This window comes from Olea europaea, chromosome 2 (assembly GCF_002742605.1).
Source record: "Olea europaea var. sylvestris chromosome 2, O_europaea_v1, whole genome shotgun sequence".
NCBI lineage: Eukaryota > Viridiplantae > Streptophyta > Magnoliopsida > Lamiales > Oleaceae > Olea > Olea europaea.
Window position 1 is genome coordinate 1,124,336 of NC_036238.1, and position 19,231 is coordinate 1,143,566.

The 19,231-nt window shown below is 31.6% G+C and overlaps 1 protein-coding gene across 1 annotated transcript; it reads left to right on the plus strand.

The window, feature by feature from the left end:
- The first annotated feature begins 192 nt into the window (after window positions 1–192).
- Window positions 193–18,716, plus strand: LOC111370855. The gene is made up of 11 exons (XM_022992755.1): window positions 193–376; window positions 706–992; window positions 12,609–12,677; window positions 14,720–14,741; window positions 14,891–15,229; window positions 15,558–16,046; window positions 16,490–16,639; window positions 16,809–16,964; window positions 17,265–17,312; window positions 17,380–17,816; window positions 17,906–18,716. Exons 1-11 carry the CDS (start codon window positions 193–195, stop codon window positions 18,545–18,547), a joined length of 2,823 nt encoding a protein of 940 aa, XP_022848523.1. The 3' UTR covers window positions 18,548–18,716.
- Window positions 18,717–19,231: the final 515 nt, after the last annotated feature.

A 19,231-nucleotide genomic window follows, 5' to 3' on the forward strand; every position in this document is an offset into this window, starting at 1 on the left:
TCACTAAACTTTCATTTTTTGATTGGCGAACAGATAACACAAAGCTTAATCTAGCAGGTGTGGCTATTGTGCTGGAGGAGCTAACTGAGGATAGTTTTGAAACCTGGAAAAATTGCTTGAAAAATTATTTCATTGGGAATGGGCTTTGGGATGTTGTCTCTAACGAGAGTAAACCAGATAAGACAAATAAACATGAGCGTGAAAAATGGAAGAAAAAGAATGCTTTGGCTCTACATGCAATCCAACTTTCATGTGGATCAGCAATACATTTCTGCTCACTATGTATGGACTCATTTGACTGAGAGGGATTGGGCTCGGGTTCGACAACCAGCGCCAAGCTCAAATCACGATGAAGAGAGTCATGTCGAAGATAATGGTACTATTTCAATACTTGTAATGAACTAGTTTGTCTAAAAACTTATCATGTTATAAGAAACACGAAATTGCATTATTTGTTCTCATTTATTTAAAAATGAGTAAGTTAGTCATCAACCATTTATTACAGTTGCACAATCAGTTCTCAAAGACGAAAATTGTTCAAATCTTTGTTAAATTGTCATGTAAACTTCAGTAACTATCTATAAAATTTAACTCTTAGATATTCTTCCACAAGAACAATGTGGTGGCACCAATTTTCCCTTTTATTTAATGAACTTTGTATTCGACACAAGCCCCTCACATACAGGTCGACAACATTGTTTGCAGGGTCGAGAAAGCACCTTGCTTACGAGCACTTATACAAGGCAATTGAAGAAGGTAAGTGGCATTCTATAGAAGAAATCCTTCGGCAGAATCAAGATGCGATTAGGGAAATAGTTTCATCACACAAAGATACAGCTCTGCACATTGCAATTTTGTCTGGACACATTGAAATTGCAGAAAAACTTGTAATCACGATGGATGCAGCTGACTTAAAACTGAAAAATGAATACGGAGCTACGGCCTTATCTCTTGCTGCGATCTGTGGTGCAATGAAACTGGCCAAGGCAATGGTATGTAAGAACAAAAAATTAGTTACAATAGAAACTGCAGATCATGAAGATGGGCATCTTCCTGTGATTGTGGCTGCATTTTATGGAAAAAAAGGAAATGGTTATTTATTTATATAATGTCTCATTAAAAAAAACAATGAAGAATTGTACTTCTATTTATACTAGATCCTAGATAGAAGTCGAAAAGGAATAAAATTCTAATAATCTAGTAGAATCTGAAAAATATTCGTCCAATATCTCTAGAATTTGACTAAAAATAGAACTATAATAAAATATGGAAAAAACGCGAAAAAAGAAAAATTCTGCCCGATTTAACACTATGCGACCGCATAGTGTAAACCTATGCGGTCGCATAGTTCAATTGAACTATGATTGCATAGTCCCTGCCTCTATGCATGCGGTCGCATGCCTATTATAGCTATGCGACCGCATAGCTTTCACTTTTGCCATTGGCTTCTTCTATTTGTATTGAATTGCTCCACTTTGATTCGATTCTTGACCCGAACATGAAAGTTGTCCCATTTTGCATCCTGAACATCTTCCCATCAATGGTTTCTTGAACGAGCAATTCCATCGCTTGTTTCACTTACTTTTCTTTCGATCGCGTCATCGTTCCACCTTTGATTATCAACGGGTCTCGTCTCGCACTCGCCTTCGTCTGGCTCGGCTCTGGATCACATCAAGTAGTAGAATTATTCTCTAATATTTTCGGGTCGAACTATCACCCAATAAATGCCAATAAAAAAGCTAATCCTTAAAATGGCTTTTATTATCTTTCTCCTTGCTTGCCCAAATCCTGCCCCAAACTTGTAATTACTCCAAATGAGGTGCATAACTAGAAAGAAAGTTCCCTCTTCATTCGAGTACAACATGCCTTGTTTTTTCAACGAATACTGTGAGTATTGTGAATTTAATCTTTGCACTCGTTTGATTTTCTTTCGATTTTTATTAACATTTCTCCTTCTATGAAAGGAAAAAAGTCTACTAGAGGTTCGAGCACTTGCTGACCTTCAAACTTTTGTGACTCTATTTCTTAATTTGAATTCAAAACTTTGCGAAGCAGAGAGACTGCTTCATCCTTCTAATTCAAACTTTTACAACAATAGGATAGAAACTACGATAGGTAAGTGTGCATACTAAAAGCTTCTTTTTGTCTTTAAACACTTCTAACTTTAATTTTTCCTTCATAGCGAGGATTGATTTTGATGCAATTCCAACTGGAAATTGCTAGAAGAAAAGCTTTCATGTGCCTACTTCTCCTAATGATGTTTTCTCATTGCCGGCCGAAAGATCAAAGGTTATGTCCTTGCAAGGGGCCTAGGAGATCTAGGGGCATTTCTTTGAAGAAAACTAAAACCCTTCATCAATTGTCAAATATGATTCTACTTTTAGAAGAATGAAGGTGTTGTGTACTAATAATCATCAGGAATATCAAGTCTATGTTGTTTTGGACCTTTTTAATATCGTTTCTTATGGTTCATTTTGTGCAGGTTCATTAATGAAAACTTCATAGTGATGTGTTTGATCATTAATTTTTTGTTCTGGTAAATTGTCAAACATCCAATAGCTGGAAGAACAACAACATTAGAAGAAGTTGAACACAAAAGAATTTGAACTCTAACTTCTTGAATTTCCATAATACATGGTGCTACAATCCCACAAACTTTACCATTCTCAATCAGTTTCAACAATAATAGTAATATGGCCAGGATACTAAAATCTAAAACCTTTTAATTTTTTTTGGATAACCAATAAAGTTCCACGGGTCACTCTTGAGTTAATTTTTTTCCCATGTGGACTACAAATTCTTACTTCTATCTTACAACCCCAAACATGCAAGTGCCTTATACTAGGCTACCTTCTCATCTAGTATTTAAATTGAGTCGTTAGAACTACCTTATGAAAAACCCCTTTATCTATATTCACAATCGACTTTAAATCACATATCTTCAAAAATACAGGAAAAGAAAAATTAAATTACACTTCGGGGTATTGTCTACTCACATCATACTCTCCGACCGTATTAAATTCTAAAAAAGTCCGGTATCATGAATAAGTAATAAAATGATAAGTAAAGTATCGTTCTCATGAAAACTAGACCGTTCCCATGAAAAACTATGTACTTTACCTATGATCAGTAAATGTTAACTTTAATCGAATAGCCAAATATGCTTGAAGAATTAATACTAGTTAACTAATTAAATTATTCTAATGATCAAATTATGGAAAGCTTTGTAAATTTAGATAAGATGATTACTAACACTTTGAATCCCCATTCTTAGTCCATTTTAATATAATTCAATATCATGATAATATGTATGTGTTCTTGTTGATCGATGTTCCTAAATTATTTAATAATATCTCTCAAGGAAAATTAAATTCATCCCTCGTATGACCTTTTTGTATCTCTACGAAAGATGTGAACATGAAAATATGCATTAAGAGCCTATTTGAGCCCTCTATTTTGCCCAAAATGTATTTTGATATAGTATTTTGATGGTGAATATGTAGTTAGGAAATAAGAAAAACTTTTGAATTTTTATGTAATATTAATTTATTGAAGGATGTGTAGTTGAAAATAAGAGAAAAGTGTATTTTAAAAATAACGGGGACCAAACAAGGACTAAAAACACTAAAACATCTATTGGAATCATAAAAATCATAATGTGTATCTCTATCTCTTTTCGGACCTCATAATGGTTGTTAAAAGTGGAATTTCCAATTATCTCTCTCAATAACAATAAAATTCGCAAATCGATCCAAGTAATGAGCAAGTAATTGAAATGCATTAAACATAATAACAATCATTTCAGAATAAACACATATTGAGCATCCAAATATTGAATTTATATTCAAAGCTTCATAACAAGGGTTCATCTATATCTTAGTAAATAGAAATCTAGCCTAACATTACAAAAGTAAAAGAAATCATAATAATATGTAGAACATCACCTGATTTATTGATAAATTAATAACAAGAAGAAGAAGAAAATAAATCTTGGAATTTTGAATCTCTTAATGATTTCTCTATTGATCTCCAATTGCATCTTCTCTTTTTTGCCTAAGAATCAAAATTGGATCTTCAATTAATTGAAAATTTTCAATTTCCTCTTAATTCTTTCAAAAGTTTGATGAATTGGCCACACTTTTCTTGTAATAATTCATGAAACATAGTGTATGAGAGGTCCTTTGAATGTTTGCCTATGTTCTTGATTTACAGAATGTGAAATTAGGTCAAGAAACACGTCTAAGTTGGGTTCCGAAATAGTTTCAATCAAATAAAAAAAGTTGTCTTTGCGTTGTGCATGGTTATGTCTCTGTTTAGCCAATAGTATTTTTATCAAATTTTGATATTCAATGTTCAATTGACTAGATTTGAAGTGCGTTAGAACTCTAACTCAAAGAAGTAAAATTATTCTAGAAGTATCATTTTTCCAATTCAAACTTTTACTATATGAAAAAATGGGTGTCTCGATGTACGTCTGAAAATCTGGATTGGTGAAAATACTTTGACTATATTTCAATACTTCACTTACTTGACTTCTAATCACATCCAGTTGATCCTATGTGATCTCCAATCATCTTCTTGTGGTCCGAACTAACTACTAGATATTTAAAATTAGGTCCCCAAACTATGGAAATTCTCAATTTTCGCTAATTTTTGCTTCTTTCTTTCAATTGCACTTTCAATCATTGAGTTTTTACTTAACAAACAAAATATACATAAGCATTACTTTTACCTTTATTTCCTAACCTACATAAGCATTAGGCTTACCTTTACTTTTGAACATTGCCTTACATTTCAAGCAGCCTTTTTTATACTAAAATGACACATAGCTTTCTTGTGCATTTGGACATAAGATTCATTTATCTTTGTGGTCCTTTCTTAATGTCCTTTCTAAACTTCCTTTTTATATTTCTTTTCAGCTCTTTGATGACTTTACATGATGAATGGAATTAGTTCTTTTAATTTAAGCCTTGCCCTTTGAAGTATTATAGGTCATTTGTAGTGGACCTTATTCAGTAAGCAAGGAGTTGGATTATATTGTATCACTAAGTTGTCATCTGCAGTCATTCCGATAATCTTTAAGTCTTGCTACTATATTAGACATCTCAATAACATGCTCTTTCACGAATTATCAAATTTCATGGTGGTTTAGAGTATCCATTAGTGCGTTAGCAAGCAAAGGTGTTTGAGAATGATTTTTCACAAATTTATATAGTCCTTAGTCAGTTTGATCTTTCCTATAACTTATCAAAAATCTTTTATTTGTGATGTTCAGTTATATGAGAGACCAGCATATTTTTCCACTTGAAATGCTAAGTACTCTAGACCCAGAACACCTAAGTGAAATCAAAGAATTGAGCCCATTGAATAGTGGACTATCTAAAGCATGCAAATGTAGAGATATATGAACGCATTATTTCCTTGAGTTTTAACTTAAGCATTTAGATAGGATTCAAAAGAACCAATTTTGGGTGGCACCATTTAAGAAGGGTTGGAATAACAGTGATTGCTAGTTCTTTTGGCACCGGTTCTAGGGTGATTTTTAAATCACCCGAAAATAGAGTAGCTTAATTTTAATTGACTCTCTCAACCCATCAAATCAACGATATTTTTCCTTTTCTCAAATTCTCTTCTAATTTTACCCTCTATAAAATAGTTATTTCAAACAAAATAAAAATCACCCGAAAATATAGTAGCGTAATTTTAATTGACTCTCTCAACCCATCAAATCAACGATATTTTGCCTTTTCTCAAATTCTCTTCTAATTTTACCCTCTATAAAATAATTATTTCCAACAAACATATTTTGTTTGATACTAACTTATAAATAAAAATTTACTAACTAAAATAATTATTTGTAAGAAAAAAAATTACGTTACAATTAAAATATTAGTTATAAGTAATAACTGGAATTACTTATAAGTAAAATATTACTTATAAGTAATACTTATAAGATAAAACATTATTTTTGTGTAAAATTCTTACTAATAAGACAAAACATTACTTATAAAATATAAAAAGTTATTTATAAGTTTAAAAAAATCATTAATGAATAAAAATTATTTAAAAGTACAGAGTTAACTTATAATTATAAAGTTTGTAGATAAATAAGAAATGCTAACATAAAATTTTAAGTAAAATTTTATGTTTATTTAACTTTTTAAGTTAACTTATATGTAAAAAAAAATTATATATAAGTAAAATATCCTTTATAAGTAAAAAAATTTCATACAAGAAACTATAAATTCAAAATTTCACTAAGGGACGTATATGTGACATTACTTTTAAAAAAAATTAGAATCAATGAATAATAAATTCTAAAACATGGGTTAAAATATTTCAAAAATCACTATTAAAACTGCTCATAACGAGTCTATTCATAAATGCTAAAAAAATTGTACTTTAAAAAATGCTCATAACCAGCACTATGGAACTACTAAGCAGGCCCTATGAGATTTACTTAATCATGGCTTAATGGTAAAATATTAATCATCAATACCAGTTTAGTCAATTACAAAAGAAATTTTGTCAAAATATGAAGTCCCAGCGAAAACAACACTTAAATAATTTAAATCATCGAAATAAACTATAACTGAGACGAACAATAATTGGAAAATCACAAATTCCTTAACTAAGCTCTTTACCTATGTATAAGAATTTATTTATTTCTTGTAAAAACATAATTTGCATATACCTTAATTTCCAAATCTTAGAAATTAATGATTTTCACATGAACATAAATCAATTAAGAGGTATACCTTGATTCATAACAAATTATAGAAAGATTAAATTTGCAATACAAACCGAATGAAAGATTAAAATTGTCCACTTACTATCAAAGTGTGCAATTATCCCATTAAGTTGTCCTTGATATTGCTAGTTGATTTATGATGGTAATAATAATGTAGAGCAAACCGGTATCACACAATAAAAGAAGAATACAATCAAATATTCGTTGATTATGTGAATACTTGAATATTTAGAGACAATAATTCTAAAGATGAATACCGAAATTGACTCCTAAAAGTTTAAATAAAAAATAAATTATACGTAATTTCTTAAAAGTAAGGAACACTAATTGCTTTTACACCCTCTACTAATAACAAAATACCATTAGTTGTGATCACTAATTCTAATTAAATAAAACATAAAATATAAAAATAAAATAAAAATGTAACAACTTTTTCTCTCTATTTCTTAGGATACATGTGCCAAGAATGCAAAGTATAGTGTGGCGCATCCTATATATAGGACTCTTTTGTAGTCCTACATAGAGGTGACAATGGACCGAGTTGACTCAACCTTTGAACATCCAAGTTGGGCTAGGCCCATGCTGACAAGAGCTGAGCCAAACTCCATTTTGTCCACAAACAATGCTTGACTCAACCCTTTGGCCCATGTGGACATGAGTTGAGCACTAGTCGGCTCGCGAGCTGCTCATTTTTAATAAAATAATTCAAAAATGATTCGAAAAGCGAGTTGAACCCTGGCTCATGAATATTTTTTGAACTCGACTTGGTCTATGGCTCATCTCAATACGAGCCCAAGCGGTCCATGGGCCAAGAGTTGACAAGCGGCTTGGCCCATTTGCCACTCCAAGTCCTAGATTTGTCTTTTGCAATTTTAAATTTGCAGCTTAAGTCCTTAAACTAAAGATATTTACATACAGCCCTAGTTAACTTTAGTTAGCTTATTTTTTAAAATTTATTTTATAAAAAAACTCATTTTCAACCACATATGGACCTATAACTTTTTCCTATTTTTTGGCCACGCATTCTAAAATAAAATTATTTTTTACAGAATTTATTTTCAAAAAGTTTATATCAATCAAACCCTTAATATAATTAACTATGATTGATATATTATTAAATAACCAATAATAATCCATTATTTCTGTATCCCACTGCAAAACACGACACATAAATACTTTATCTCCAATGGGTTTTGTCCATAATTCAAATTTGAGCTTTTGTGTATATTTTATAGGGGAGAGAAAAGTAGCAAACATGAGAGACAAGAAATAAGAAACAAGAGAGACAAATATTAAATCATGGTAACTCATCCCGTCTAAAAGAGTTTTCCATACGCTTCACCAAGATGTGGTGTAGCAATATGACTTAAGAACCTCATCTCTAGTAGCATTACATCTACAATGGTCTCCACATGAATAATGTCTTCATCAAGCATCGGCTTTTGTTGAACCTCGCATAAGCTTAAGGGCGTTGATGCACTCAATAGGTTCATCATACAAGGGCCAGTTAAAAAGGACCTTTGCCTTCAATGATCAGCTTCTGTGTCATGATGATTTGGACAACTAGACTGTGGGATTAGGATGATATGTTCTACAAGGAAACCACTCTATCATTTTTAAATAATCGCCTAGAATCATTTGTGATCAAGAAGGATCTGGGAGAATGATCTTCAATAGGGTAATTCAATTGGGAAAGGAAACAATATTTTAATAGTCACAAATACAATTCCCCAGCCAATGGGGGCGTTACATGGGTGAATTAGGATTTGCAACATATAAATACAATTTAATCTCGAAAGTCACCAATGAATATCCTTGCATAGGTTAATATCACATTTACGCAATTTTTTCATTGTAGCCAAAACTCTACTTTCTTGTCTCTCCCACATCCCATGTCCCTATGTTCTCGTTCTTAATTGACTTGCTAGTTGACTTGATCATCAGATTACCAACGATCACTTGTCCTTTTTATGAAACGAAGATCTTGGTACCTAACTATCTATAGTATATTAAAATATTACATCAATGGAGAATAATTTTAAGGACGATTTTAACCCTGTTACATTTCAAATATTTCAATAATATCTTACTTTTTGTTTTTGGATAAGTAATAAATACTACATAATTATTGCCATTTATGAAATTCGTGTTATTAATTCTCAATTAATTAACATTCACTTTAACCTAGATTCAATAAATTTTCATTTAATGAATCTTGAAATATATGAATCTAGAGTTATTATAAATGAATTTATTCATATTTATGTATTTAAATATTTTAATGGTTGTTTAAATTCATGTATTAACAATTAATTTGTATGTATCAAATATAATATAAAAAGATTGATCATTCATAGTATTTCATCATTACAAAAAATTTAAATCACAGAAATTGAGTTTTGAGAGTACATTAACATTCATGTTAACCTAGATTCAATGAATTTTCATTTGATGAATTTTGAATTATATGAATATAGAGTTATTATAAATGAATTTATTCATATTCATGTATCTAAAAATTTTAATGATTGTTTAAATTTATGTATTAACAATTAATTTTTATGTATCAAATGTAATATAAAAATATCGATCATTTATAGTATTTCATCATTATAAAAAATTTAAATCATAGAAATTGAGTTTTGAGAGTACAATTTGAGTAAAATTTTCCTTTCTTAAAATTCTATGCTAAATTTTATTTTCTTTATTTCGTTTAAGACTTATCAAATCCTCTAACAAATTGGTACTAAATATTAGTTTTACATCACTTATAAAGTATTTTAGAATAACGTGTAATGCACGTTTAACTTTGACTAGTTTCTCCAAATGTGCAGATAATATATAAGTTAGCAAGGTGGTGACAAGGGATATGTTGACAACAATGTCATTCTAATTTTTGAGCTCAATGGAGATAATACAACTTTGCCACAAAAAAAAAAAAAAAAAAAAAAAAAGTAGACTAGAATTTGAATTCTCACCATATTGGTGAGAATTCAAATTATATGGTGAGAATTCAAATTCCTTGAAAACAAGAAAAAATACAATTTCCAAGAAATCTAAGAAATTCAATTACATGGTAAATATAAGCTATCAAACACCCTCTTTGTGAAAGTTGAAATCTAAATTCCATTTTCTAGGGAAAATTTTGTTGAATCAAACGATGCCTAAACATTTTAATTTAGTTTTCAAATGAGAACTATCCTATTCTGTCCAATTTCTTGATCTTGAACCTCTCTTATTTGTATAAAATCAACACTATCATAAAAAATATTACTTTGAATGTTTTCTCGGATTTTGTCTGTACTGTTAAGTTCTTAAACCTAATTCGCCAATAAAGAGTTAGCTTGCTCTTATGATGTTGGGAGTCCTTGAAATAATATGCACTAAATCCTCCATAGCTTCCCTCAATTTTGGACCTGCATGGAGCCAGTGATTTTAAAGTGATTGATAAGCCCCTGCTTAACAGAAGAGTTGCTGAATCTGCTAAATACGCCCTTATCTTTATTTATGGATGAGTCCAGCGACTTTTAATCCTTTGTAAGTCAGTCCCTGTATTTTCTGCATAATTAATTTCGGTCCATAGAGGCTCACTTAATAATAAGATAGGCTTAGTAGTTATAAGCACGGGCCTTCAAAAGAAACATGGCCCTACATACCATGTCCCAATGTAGCCCCAACAAATTTATCTTGTCCATTAGACCCAAGTTTTCCATCACTAACAACGGTGACCCTTTTCTCAGTTCACCTTCAATTAGACTCATTGGGCCAACTATCCACGATAAAGGGCAACATACAAAATAACCTTAAAATTAGGGATGTTTTGAAAAATCATATGAAAAAATTTTTGGAAATAAAAAATATTGTGTAAAATTAAAAAGTGACACAATGCCACTTTTAAAAATTTAGTATCACTTTTTTTATTAAAAAATAACATACAATGTTAATTTTATTAAAAAGTGATGTTTCTCACTAAAAAAAGTGACAGAAATAAAAAAATAAAAAAAAGATTGAAAAAAGTGACAAATGCTAAAAAAAAGTGACAATATTGAAAAAAGTGATAAAATTTAAAAAAGTGACAGAAATTTTAAAAAGTGACGAATTTAAAAAGTAACACAAATTAAAAAAAAAAAAAAAGGTGTTCCACATATTCAAAAAAAGTGACAGAAAATTAAAAGGTGACGAATTTAAAAAAATGAAAAAAAAAATCTCCTCCGATATAGAAATGGAGCAAGAAAATTGGAGAATATCGATATACACCACAGAAGGAACCGTGTGATTTAATAAATTTGTAGTTTGATACATAATAGTGCGAAATGCATCTACAAAGATGATAACAAACTGAATTGCAAACTTCAATACTTGTATGCAGATTTCCAACCTCTGATTCACCATTTGTACAACTTTTTTTTCTACTTATTTATGTAGCTTTTCCTTCTATTCTCCGCTTCTTCTTCCCATCATTTCACTCATGTAAGTAACAAGTGTATATATAGCATAATAATTGTGGTCGTATTTGTTCATTTCTTATCATATGAAGCAATTAAAATTTAGCATTTTCAACTCCCAAAGGATAAAAGTGAAAACATACTAAGAAGAGCACACAGTTAGTCAAAAAGGTGCAATTGCAACTCATTCAATGCCTTATCGGCCGTAGTAGCCACTTCTAAATTCCTCATCCATCTCAGTACTCTATACATCCTCCAAGTCTTCGTAACAATCACTGTGATCACTAGCAATTGAGCTTCCATAAACGAATTCTTCACTTTCACCAATCACCGACTGTTTTTCCTCCAAAACCTCAAGCGATGAAGTCTGAAATTCTTCAAGTTTGAATTTCGATACAGGTGTAGCAACACAATGACATTGATTGGGTGAGAGGGTTTCCTTTGGGAGCTTTCTGAAAATAGGGACCGATGGTTTGGGGTCATGGGGAGTGGGACGGGTGGGTTTGATAGTTTTAGAATGCATTAAATACGTGATGAAATCATTTAATTAATTAATAGGATATTAATCAAATTAGTTAATTTTTTTTAGAGCATTGGGCCTAATTTGCTCCACAATAAATTGCTCCATCATTATTAGGCTCAATTAAATCAACAGTATAATGCCCTAAGTGAAATCATATATACCCATAAAGAGAAAAAAAAAAATATTCCATTATATACTATTATATGATAATATATTTATAATATACTGTATAACATAAATAAATATACAAATAATACTGTTTAAAAACTTTCTCTTTTATTCTTTTGTAATTGAAATTTAAATCTAAATACATTACGCTCATTAAATTGTAATTGCAATGGATATGCAAAATTCAAATTCAATTACTTTTCTCGTGAACAAGATTCTGGAATTCGACAAAAATGGTCACTGTACAACTGCGAGAAATACACAAAAATCAAAATCGACTTCATCATGTTCGTTATCTTTTGGTTTTTGTCAATTATTTTATATAATTTGCATTTTGATGAAACAGTAATGTTATTGAACGTGATATATAACTGTGATTGATTTTGGATATAATGACATAAAGCTGCCATAGTGTGGAAACTCATCTACCCGGAATCTGAATTCTTTGAATTGGGTACAGACTAGCGCGTTTCGTATATGGGTTTTTTAAAATTAATTCAACCCATCACATAGATTCTTACTAACAATTGACTGTAATGTCCTCTGGTAAAATTTCTAGGCTCAAGAACATTCTTGTACCGTTATCTGTCATCAGAATTTGTGTTATCTCGATGCATATAAGATTGCAATGTTTCTGGTGGTTGGTTTATTCATTCTCCTCCTCACAAAGCAAGATTTTATGTTTAATTGTGCTTCTAATTAACATGCCTTTCTGTGACAGAAATCTTATGCTGTTGTCGATTCAGTTAACGTTTTCATTACATGCAATACTGATACATCGGGAATTCTGGTTATTATTGGTTGCAAATATGTGGACCTCATCATATAATTTCAGCTAAATTGAGCACTCATAAGAGGGTGGCTGATCTCAAAATAGAATATGATGTAGGTGGTGATATGGCTCCAATAAGGATTACAAATAATCAATCACTCCGTTCCTACGTTAAGTTAAAATAACACATAACCTGGAAGCTATAGGGACAACCAGTGTTTTGAAGCAGATGCTTTCCAGGATACATGAATCAATCATACGTTTTTTGTGAATATCATATGTCTTTCAGGAAATAATATAAATGTTAACATTTTACTTTTTATATTTCCACCTACGTATCTGATTTCATGTATGCGATTTTGTATCTCTACTAGTTGTAATAACTAGAAATGATTGTGGATTATTTGGATCTTAGATCACGTCATATGATTTTTCTTGGAAATCTGTATATCTTATCTAATTGATTGTGAAGAATGTATGACTGTTGCATATCATTGTGTACTATCTCTATAGCTGCAATTGTGAAAGTTCGTGGAATTTTAATTGGAATGTCTCTATGTTTTCATCCCAAGAAAACGGGGAGAATAATGAAGAATACTCCGAAATGTAGCATTCAATTCAGTTCATTGTGTGGCATTGCACCCATGCTACAATATAAAAGAGGAACGTCAGTAACAATCTTCACAAGAGGCTTGACCATTCCAATTCGATCAGCAGTGCTGGCTTGCCAAGCATTTATCATCACTATTATGTGTGAACTACATAGCCCTAATCACGGGAACATGATGATCTTGAAATTGATTTCTTGAATGATATTATAGGTTATGGTGTTTGCTGTACATCTGTATAGGATTAATCTTTGGGATGATTTTGGGATTTCTTTGCTGGAGCCTTCTTCCAATAATAGATATTCATAGAAATTGAAAGGGCAACCATTGCAGATTTTGATATTTGTCAAAGTATAGGAAGAGCACGTTTAGTGGAGTAAACTTAGTTGCCATATTTAATAACACTAGAAATTGGGTTGTTTTTCCCATTTCATATTTACTTATATTTTTGTAGTAATTGTGGGATAAAAAAATTTAATACGTATTTTTTGAATATTTTTTAAATATTGGGTAGGTGGTGTAATTTCCATTTCATTTAAAGAAGTTGGCCCAAACTACTATTATCTTGTGAGATTTCAGCTAAATGGTTGCTAGACAGTGGGCCCTATAAACTTTTGACCCATTTAAAGATGACCCACTTATGTAATTTATCTAAATAACATTTTATTTAGAGCAAATTATATAAACTTTCCATGCTATTGTGTAAATGTTCTTATTTCACTCGAACACCTTATAAAACATATTAAGAGATGTGGCATAATCCCTTGTATTTTGAGTATTATTTGTATATATATATCTGAAAGATTTGAGATTTTACCCATCAGAAAATTAATTAGTCCGAAGATAGGTTACATGTCTTCTTCCTAAATTTGTATTTTATTTTTATTTTCAGTAAATAAATACTTTTACTTTGTCATGGTAATTTAATTAAAAAGAAAAAATGGGTCTACAAAATGTGTTGCACATTGTTGGCCCTCCAAGAAGTTGAGAATAATTTCTTAGGAATACATGAGTTCTGTGGACAGCAAAAAAGAATAAAAAAAGAGAGACAGAAATGACAAAAAGTAAAAGTGAAAAAATAAAATAATGTACCTTACTTAATCATAGAGTAATACTATTTAGTTCATCTATAAATACTACTTGCCCTTCTTGATGATCATAGCATATTTACAATTGACTTCCTCGCTAGAGAAAATGACAAAATTAGAGTCGAGTAAGCTGCTTTAACTTATTATTATTATTATTATTATTATTATTATTATTATTATTATTATTATTTATGTTTATTTTTATTTTTTTTGTTTGATGTCTCCAGTTTCCTTATCTTCTTGAGCTCTATTATTTAATTGCTAGTTCAACTAGCATCATTGATATTAAGCTTTGAATGTAACTCTTGAAGCAATGAAGAATATATTACTTTTTGTGGTTCCTTTACACTGTTGGGAACTGTAGTTTTTCTTGACTGTTAGTGCATGTACGTACAATGTCTTGGTATTTTTATTTTTATTTTAATACCAAAACTGTTTGCCACCCAACTTATAGCATTGTTTTATTTAGTCATCAAACTTTTTTTTCTTTTGCTTTAAGTTTGTCATTGAACTTTCATTTTTGATTGGCGAACAGATAACATAAAGCTTAATCGAGCGGGTCTGGGAATTGTGCAGGAGGAGCTAACTGAGGAGAATTTTGAAAATTGGAAAAATTGCTTGAAAAATTATTTTGTTGGGAATGGACTTTGGGGTGTTGTCTCTGGTAAGGAGACTAAACCAGATAAGAAAAACAAACAAGAGCTTGAAAAATGGAAGAAAAAAAATGCTTTGGCTCTGCATGCAATTCAACTTTCATGTAGATCAGCAATGTACTCTGAGTTTAAAGGACACATTTCTGCTCACGATGTATGGGTTCATTTGACTCATGAGAGAGATTGGGACGACGACGAAGAAAGTTATGACAAAGACAATGGTAATGTATCAATCCTTGTGATGCATTAGTTCGTCTAAAATCTCATATTGTTATAAGAAACATGAACTTGCACTATTGGTTCTCATTCATTAAAAATGAGCGAGTTATCAACCTTCTATTGCAGTTGCACAATTAGTTCAGAGAAACCATTCAAATCTTTGTTAAATTATCATGCAAACCTGGGTAGTTATCTATAAATTTAAGTGAGATATTCCTTCACAAGAACAATGTGGTGGTGCCAATCTTCCCTTTTTTTTCTTTTTTTTTATATATGAACTCTGTATTCGATACAACCACCTTACATACAGGTCGACTTCATTATTTGCAGGGTCGAGCGAGAACCTTGAATATGGGCCATTGTACAAGGCAATTAAAGAAGGTAACTGGCATGCTACTAATGAATTCTTTCAGCGGAACGAACTGTCATTTAATGCAAGAGTTTCAGCACACAAAGAGACAGCTCTGCACATTGCAACTTTGTCTGGACAAACTGAAATTGCAGAAAAACTTGTAAAATCGATGGAGCCACAAGACTTAGAACTGACAAATGGTTATGGAGCTACTGCCTTATCTCTTGCAGCAATCTGTGGCAAGAACAAACTGGCAGAAAAAATGATAAGTAAGAACAAAAAATTAGTTACAATAGTAACTAAAGGTCATGAAGATGGGCGTCTTCCTGTTATTGTAGCTGCATCGTATGGACAAGAAAAAATGGTTCGTTATTTATACAAAGTGACACCAAAAGATGAGCTGAGTCCCGAAAAGGGTGAAAACGGAGTAACACTACTCACTCGCCTTATTACTGCTGAAATTTATGGTATGTGAATGTATAATGTGTGAAGTCTAATCACACTCTTGGATAATTCCGTTAATTGCAGATAAACCTAATACCCATGCATATATACTTCATATTTTAGGTGGCCATTTTGTTTCACAGTAGTGAAGACATAGTTCTCACTTTGAGTGTGTGAAGCACTCAAAATCACTATTTGAATACAATTTATAAATTGTTCACAATTTCAGTCAAAGTGAAACATTAATTTCAAATGTATATTCATAATTACTACTCATTACTATCCACAAATTTTGTGGAATTTACTACTATTCTTCATTATAAATTGATCATAAATTTTGCCAGACATAGGCTTTTTGTTTTTTTTTTTTTTTTATTTCGGTTTACTGTAAGTTTCAGTCGTGATTGAGATTAAGGCTTAATCCATATGATATGGATACCGAATTCTCATTGTTTTCTTATTGTAGATGTTGCTTCTATGCTATTGAAAAAGTATCCAAAGCTGGGTGTTACCCAAGATCAAAGTGGCAATTCCACTCTCAAAATATTGGTTCACAAGCCTTCAGCATTTCTTAGTGGGACTGAGCTTACTTTCTGGGAAAGATGGATCTACCATTGTAAGTATATAAATGCTCTCCTATTAATTTCATTCACAAACAATTACCACGAAGGTACATTTAGATAAATTTTAGTTTCCTTTTCATACTGTCTAGTACAATATAAAAATATAAATACACATGTTGAACGTTGATCGTTTTGAAAAGTATTTTGAATATTTTACACAAGGTATAAGAGTACATACACCTTGGGACAGTCATCATGGGTCCCATGAAAAGGAGCATGTAGAAATGCAAACATCAAATACTAGTCATGATCACAACATTCAAATTTCTGAATCAAGCGACGAAGATGCACACGGTGGCCTAACTATGACTACTCAAGGTACATCAAATAGTCCCTTCCCTTCTTGTTCAGGTCTTCTTCACGCACCTAAATTTAGTTTAGAGTATAAATCAGGCCATGATTGACTCGTGGACCACCCCTGGCTCTGCTCGGCCAGTCCATCTCAGGCCCAAGTCTTTTTCTAAATTTATTTTGAACATGTGAACCCATGTTCCTTCGCAGTTGAGCCCATCCAAATGTAGATGTGGGCTGACCATGCCATGGCCTGTGATGGACCCGGTTGTGCTTTCATGGGTTAAGGCACATTTTGATACCTCTAAGTCAATTCTTGTATTGCAGTTCTAGAATTGGGGTGCAAATTAGGTTGGCGGATATTGAAATTCCTCGGTAAGTATCTCCCTATTTGTATATTATTTCTGCTACACATGAATTGAATTTTTTCTTAAATTTTCAGCTCCAAGGATCAATTACATACACGAGAGGAAGTTAGTCCATGTTGAAGTTGCAAATCTCCTAATTGTCGTGTTTAAAGAAGTGCATCGTCTGAACAAATCAGAGCTCGACGAAATGGACATGGATACAATTATATATGATGCCATAAAGCATGGAATTCATGAATTTATAAAAGAAATGATTGAATATAAACCTGAAATTATATGGAGAAGAGATAAAAAGAGGAGAACAATTTTTTCACACGCAATTATTTTGCGACAGGAGAAGATTTATAGCCTTATATTTGATTTAGGAACAGAGAAGAGGATAATTACAAAGAAGCGTGATATTTTTAAGAACAATCATTTACATCTTGCTGCAAAATTATCTCCTCCTTCTCAACTTGAGAAGGTATCTGGAGCAGCCCTACAAATGCAAAGGGAACTGCAATGGTTTAAGGTAATGTATTTGTGTATCCCATTGTGATTGTTATTCGAGTCAGTGCATCCAAATTTTCATCATCTTATGTTGTTTCTTCTGATACACAGGAAGTCGAGAGCATAGTACAACCCAAACTTAAAGAGGAAAAAAATGCGATCAACAAAACGCCCAAAATGTTATTCATTGATGAACACGAGAAATTAGTCAAAGTAGCAGATGACTGGATGAAAAGCACAGCAACATCATGCATGATAGTAGGCACTCTAATTGCTGCTGTAATGTTTACAACAGCTTTCACAGTACCAGGTGGTAATAGAAATGAGACAGGATTGCCAACAATGTTGGAAACTCAAAGAACTCCATTCTTAATTTTCATGATTTCAAATGCCTTGTCGATGTTCAGTTCGACTACGTCGCTCTTAATGTTCTTAGGAATTCTTACGGCGCGTTATGCAGAAGAAGATTTTCTCAAGTCCTTACCTAAGAAATTAATAATTGGATTGACGTGTCTGTTCTTTTCGATTGTTACCATGATGGCATCCTTTGGTTCTGCATTGTATTTGATTCTGCATGAGAAGTTGTCTTGGGTTACCATTCCGATCATCATCCTCTCAACAATTCCGATAGCAATTTTCTCCATCTTGCAGTTTCCTCTCTTGATTGAGATGACAATTCGGACTTATGTAGGTGGGATATTTGATAAACCTAAGAAGAAATCCTGTTTTGCTAAGTTTCGAGCTTATGGTTGAATAAATAGTATTTGATACTATTGAGGAAGAAAAATAATATTATCGGTCATACTATATGGTACTACTGAATATGGTGCCCCAAATGTGTTGTTTGTTCATTTTGGTTTCTGTCATTTTAAATGTCGATGTATCCATGGTGTTTTTTTTAATAAGAATTCAACTTGTTGAAGTACGTTTCTTTTAGCCACACGCCATTGATGAATTCTATTTCGCCTTTATTAAATTAGAGCTTATGTGCCTGTTCTAACAAACGTTGCCTAACAATATTGTTTCCCTTGTGCCTCATTTTAATAGGAAAAAAATTGATTATTATTTCATTCATCAATCATACATACACTCATTCATCCATAAATAAATGCAATCATTAAAATAAGCACATAGAACGACTCTAGGAATCGATCGACTATGAACTCATGCAATAAATCAAGAATTAGACTTACAACACAAACAATTCTAGACCTACGCCGGTCCGTTAGGATTAGGAAAAACAAAAAATAAAAAATAAAAAATAAATCAAAATAAGTTTAATGGACAAGATCTTTACCAGATTGCTATGTGTTGCATTTCTAATCAATTGTCACAGAAGTGTTTAGAAGTTACACGTATTCCAAGCAATAAATTTCTTTATCTTCTTGCTTGAGTTTGATTGATTTGCAAGCTTCCAACCCATCCAATAATTGTTAC

What these genes read in the sequence shown, in the direction of transcription:
- LOC111370855 (XM_022992755.1), top strand. Translation starts at nt 193, where the DNA reads ATGAGCGTGAAAAATGGAAGAAAAAGAATGCTTTGGCTCTACATGCAA. An exon ending in CTGATACATCGGGAATTCTG is followed by an intron (nt 12,678 to 14,719) that starts GTTATTATTGGT and finishes TGGGAACTGTAG; the next exon opens with TTTTTCTTGACTGTTAGTGC. An exon ending in GGAAAGATGGATCTACCATT is followed by an intron (nt 16,640 to 16,808) that starts GTAAGTATATAA and finishes ATTTTACACAAG; the next exon opens with GTATAAGAGTACATACACCT.